The sequence below is a fragment of the Protobothrops mucrosquamatus genome, unplaced genomic scaffold (assembly GCF_001527695.2).
Source record: "Protobothrops mucrosquamatus isolate PMUCROS unplaced genomic scaffold, P.Mucros_1.0 scaffold15281, whole genome shotgun sequence".
In the NCBI taxonomy this organism is placed as follows: Eukaryota; Metazoa; Chordata; class Lepidosauria; order Squamata; family Viperidae; genus Protobothrops; species Protobothrops mucrosquamatus.
In genome coordinates, this window is record NW_015401049.1 from 222 (window position 1) to 5,503 (window position 5,282).

Below are 5,282 nucleotides of genomic sequence, written 5' to 3' on the forward strand. Positions count from 1 at the left end.
TTCATGTATCAAGTGAAATTGATAGAAATTGATTTTTTGATAATTTTTTAATCAAATGTTTCTTGCTAGAGTTTCACTTTGAAGTATTGTGGCTGTTTGCTTAAAATGGCTAAAGTGAAAACCGTGAAAATAAAATGGATGCGGGGCTGAGGATATTTTATTTTTAAGTGGCTTTTCTATATTTTTAGATTTGTTACTTAGTGACAGATTCATGTGTAATTACTTGGAGACTAAATATGTATGGCAATATGTCAGTTTCAGATAGAAATATGCTGAAATGAAAACCACAAAACTAATATTTATATAAATACAGACACTGAAAAACTGATGGGTATAATTTTAACAGTTTAATTTCTATTTTTTTCTCTAATTCACAGCCACAAAACGAATATATAGAGTTACATCGGAAGCGATATGGCTACCGCTTGGATTATCATGAGAAGAAAAGGAAGAAAGAAGGTCGTGAGGCTCATGAGCGGTCAAAGAAAGCCAAGAAAATGATTGGATTAAAAGCTAAACTGTACCATAAACAGCGCCATGCGGAAAAAATACAAATGAAAAAGACGTGAGACAACTTTTATTATAAACTTAAGGACTTTGATACAATAAATTGTACTGCTGCGATCTAGTCTTATTGGAATGTATGCTGATTATTTTTGTGTATATCCATTACTCAGACTTTAGATACAATGACATTAGTATAGTTTTCTTGAGGCACTTGTTTTAGGAAAAGTGCTTCATGTTACAGTTGGTGTTGATGTTGCATATTTTGCCTATAAGTAGTATGATTCCCTCTAAGCTTTGGAATCCATTTAAGATCTCTATTACTAAACATTTTCATTGGGCAGTGTTGCTGATTTAGTGCTAAATTAATTTGGAAACATCTGAAAAGCACCTTGTTGTATCTATCCCTCTAGTATTAAGATGCATGAAAAGAGAAATAGCAAGCAGAAGAATGATGACAAGACCCCAGAAGGCGCTGTACCAGCATACCTGCTGGATAGGGAGAGCCAGTCTCGAGCAAAAGTTCTTTCCAACATGATCAAACAAAAACGAAAAGAAAAAGCTGTAAGTCATACAGATGCTTAAGTTAATATAATTTGCAAGGATATTTACTGTTGCTTTAAAATACCGATTTGCAAAATAATGACTAGTATTTATTCAAAATATTGAATGCTGATTCCAATGTTCTGTTCTGAGGATATTAGTTTGCATATATGATGAGGAGTTACTGGATTTGTCCAAAAATCTACATAAGTGTTTTAATTTGCTTAGTACTTTTATATCTCCCACTTTGGAATATAAGTATAGTTTTTTAAAATATCTGATTACTTGTATAAAGCGAAATTAAATTGGTGTACAGGAAATTGCTAGAAAACAAAGAATTGCCCTTAAAACACTTTGCTGGGAAGAAATACTTATATATTTTCTGTATTTTTCCTCTTTGTGGGAAGATACAGCCATTTCTGGCTTTTTCAAAAGTGGAGGGCAATATTTAATAATAAATTCCTATTGCTCTACTCTGCAGTATAAATGAGAGGAATGTATGTCCTCCTCTGAGTATTGGAAGATCTCCTCTGCCTGTTGCAAAGCTTATTTTGATATACTTTTCCTGTATATCAATGTTCTTGATAGGAAGAACAATAAGAGTCGGCGGTGTAATCAAACCAGACTTTACAGATTTCCCACACTGATACAATCCAACTGTAGTAGTAGTAATTATAACCCTATGAAAGAAAATAAAAATAAAGTACAAGTTCTAATTCCAAAGTAAAATAGATAAAAAGAAAATACAGTAATAAAATATGTGGTAAATGCAATGAATCAGATAAATACATCACCTTTTCATGATACCCCAATCTGTTCAATATGGTTCTTAGCTGGACTATCTAGACTATAAACTTAGTATTTCTGCTCACAATGTATATGTTACAACCCAGGAGGAAATAGAACAATCTGTGATTCATGTCCCAGTGAGCTGTTCTTTCAAGTAGGTCTGTTAAACATCTACCACTGAAAGTGACATAGAGTTGACAATCAAACAAACAGTTATTAGCAATAACTTCAATGGTTGGGGCACTGTCTATACAATTCCTCTGTGGCTTGTGATGCAGATACAATCATTCTGTTATTGTGTTAGACAAACTAGTATGTTACAAAATTAATGAAGCAATATATTGTATATGTGCCCATATGTCATTTCCCATCTTTATCTCCCTAACATTACAAATTATTTATTTTTAGGGGAAATGGGAGGTTCCTGTGCCCAAAGTCCGGGCCCAGGGAGAAACAGAAGTGCTCAAAGTGATTCGCACAGGAAAACGAAAGAAGAAGGCTTGGAAAAGAATGGTTACCAAAGTGTGTTTTGTAGGGGACGGCTTTACCAGAAAACCTCCAAAATACGAGCGCTTCATTCGACCAATGGTAAATATTAGTTGTAGTAGGTTAGTAGTTAATTTGCTTTTTCATGTTCAGTCTTCAGTAAAGATGCCCCACCCATGTCAGCAGAGGAGGCATGCTGTAGGTCCCATCGACCAAAGTATTCTGGCTGGCAGAGTGTAGAGCCTCCTCTACCATTACACCTGCCCTTTGGAACATCTTGCCACTCAAGAGTGCGGTTGGCTCCAACCCTCCCCATCTTCCACAAGAGCTTAAAGACCTGGCTCTGCCAATTGGCTTAGACCTCCAATGGAGGGGTTTTACATTGGGGTGATTGATAGATGAATAATAAATCCCGTCTCCCACCCTGCTTATCTTTCTCCTTCCCTCCCTATCTTTTAGTTAGAGCTGAGTATTTGTATTTTTATAATATTTAATTTATATTGTCTATAAATTTTCTATAGTTTTATCTTTTTAATATTGTAAGCCACCCAAAGTTTCGCTGTGGTAAAATGGGCAGCCAATAAATTTAATAAGTAAATAAAATGAGAAAGACATAGTGGTACATTTAGCAATCGTGAAAAAGAGGACAAGCTACCTGGAACTGGTCACAATTGCAGTCCACCAACCTAGTGGAAATCGGAGTCATAAACAGCTGTTAACTTTTCTGGGTTTAAAACTAAGCCCATTTGTGTGGGATTGGGATTAAGAATAAATGCATGTGTTAGTTTGAATTCTCTTTTTTCTGTGGTTACTTACGAAGAATTTTATTTATTTTGTTGCATAATAGGGTTTGCGATTTAAGAAGGCCCATGTAACACATCCAGAACTTAAAGCCACGTTTTGCCTACCTATTCTTGGTGTAAAAAAGAATCCTTCTTCTCCTCTCTATACTTCTTTGGGAGTAATCACAAGAGGTACAGTAATCGAGGTGAACGTGAGTGAGCTTGGTCTCGTCACCCAAGGAGGCAAAGTTATCTGGGGTAAGTAATCAAATACTACTTTTAAGTAATAAGAATTGATAGTAATAGTATTTAGGCGTATATACCACCCCATAGTGCTTTACGGCACTTTCTGGGCGATTTACAATGTAAACCTTATTTGCATATTGCCCCCAACAATCTTGGTCCTAATTTTACTGACCTCGCAAGGATGAAAGTCTGAGTCAACCTTGAGCTGGTCTGAATTGAACTCCTCGCTGTGGGCAGAGTTAGCTTGCAGTACTGCATTCTAACCATTGTGCCACCAAGGCGCCTAATAATGCTAATGAAAGAAGCATTTAAGCAATTAGATATTATGTGAGAATTGTATGAATTCGCAGGTTTTCAGGATGAAAACTACAGGATGTCTAGTCACCTCTAAATGAGATGGGCGCCACATAAACCTAATAAGTAAATAAGTATTTCTTGCTTAGCAAGATAAAAAAAAAAATCACAATTTGCTTGGATCTTGATAATCAGATGACTTTTGTCTAAATTTGCCCAGCAGCAGTTCAAGTGTATCTTATGAAAAGAAAAAACATAAGATCTTATTCATCAATTTCAGCTGTATACCAATGCTTCTTCCCTGCTCCAGTAATACTTTTTTTTGACTCCTAGTCAAAATCCATCTGTATTTTTAATATGTCTTATGTAGCAATCACTCAGCAGTTAGAGGAAATTTTGCAGTTCATTCAAGTTACATTATGCAACTTGTAACAAATTTTAATGTTGGTTTGTCCAGTCTCACAGAAGTAACTTTTCAGTTGGTAAAAATAAAGGCCCGTTATTCTCTTTCCCCAACTCTTTCCTCTTAAGTAGAGTTTTGACACAATGTATTCAAATGGCAGCTATGGAGGGATGCTTTTTTAAAAAATTATACTGCACTAGTAGACTGAATTATTAAGAAACTGCCATTTATAAATATTCATTTTCAGTAAAACTTGTTTTCTTTTCAGGAAAATATGCACAAGTAACCAATAATCCAGAAAATGATGGATGCATTAATGCAGTTCTACTTGTATAGTGACACTGCAGCTGTGGCTGTGCAAGCTTTTCACACACACAAGTGCTTCTGCAGACTTCAGATAAAAGAATTTATTTCGGAACAGCCATCTCATAAGACAAAGGACTGCTGAAGAGCTGGCTTTTCTCCAAATATTATCAAAAATAAAAAAATTCTTGATTAGAATGGTAAATAGACTTAAACCGAATATCTGTAGTCCTTGTTTCTTGCACACAGTAACATCCTTTACTGTCAATTTTTCCAGTATTAAGAAAGTAGGTACGTATGGATAAGTAATAGCTGAAACTAACTTTCTACACCAAATTTCACACATGTGGAACACAAGTTGAAGTATAATAATTCCAACTTGGTGGACATCCAGTAGCATCTTGGTAGTGAGAAAGCATATTCATAGTATATTGCAGGTTATTAGTTCCAGGGGAAATTTTCTAAGTATGCAAAATATTCTTAACCTAGGAATGTGTGGGTGACTGAACTGTAATCTTGTTTTATATATGTTAAAACATTTCCTGAAGTGGTTTTTTTTTCTTTGTATGTAGTGAAATGTTAATGAAACTCTTAAGTTAATATGTTTCCTGCTATCAGTGTATAATCAGAACTCCCTCCAAGAGGAAGTGTGGTTAGAAGCTTACCCTTTCCTCTGTAATCTGGGATTAGTGTCAATCCTATCTACCCTATTTCCCAAAACTTCAGAATACACGGTGGGTTGATCTATCCAAGGTTGAATAGGATGTGTAGGATCAAAAGCCTATAATTTTAATAATATAGATTAGTAGACCAATTATTGAACTCTATGTCTACCAGTAATGTTACTGCCAACCAATCTTAACATTCTTTTTTGTGTGCAGTATGTATAACCACAACATGTTACCTTGTATTAATTTCATTTTGTGATCAAG

At 35.0% G+C, this 5,282-nt stretch overlaps 1 protein-coding gene across 1 annotated transcript; it reads left to right on the forward strand.

Annotated features, from left to right (window-relative positions):
- Positions 1–377: 377 nt before the first annotated feature.
- On the forward strand, positions 378–4,570 carry LOC107301645 (ribosome biogenesis protein NSA2 homolog; the record flags this gene model as incomplete). Its single annotated transcript, XM_015830840.1, has 5 exons — positions 378–565; positions 918–1,068; positions 2,245–2,424; positions 3,170–3,362; positions 4,316–4,570. Coding segments are annotated over 5 exons (780 nt in total), but the record flags the coding sequence as incomplete, so codon positions are not given.
- Positions 4,571–5,282: the final 712 nt, after the last annotated feature.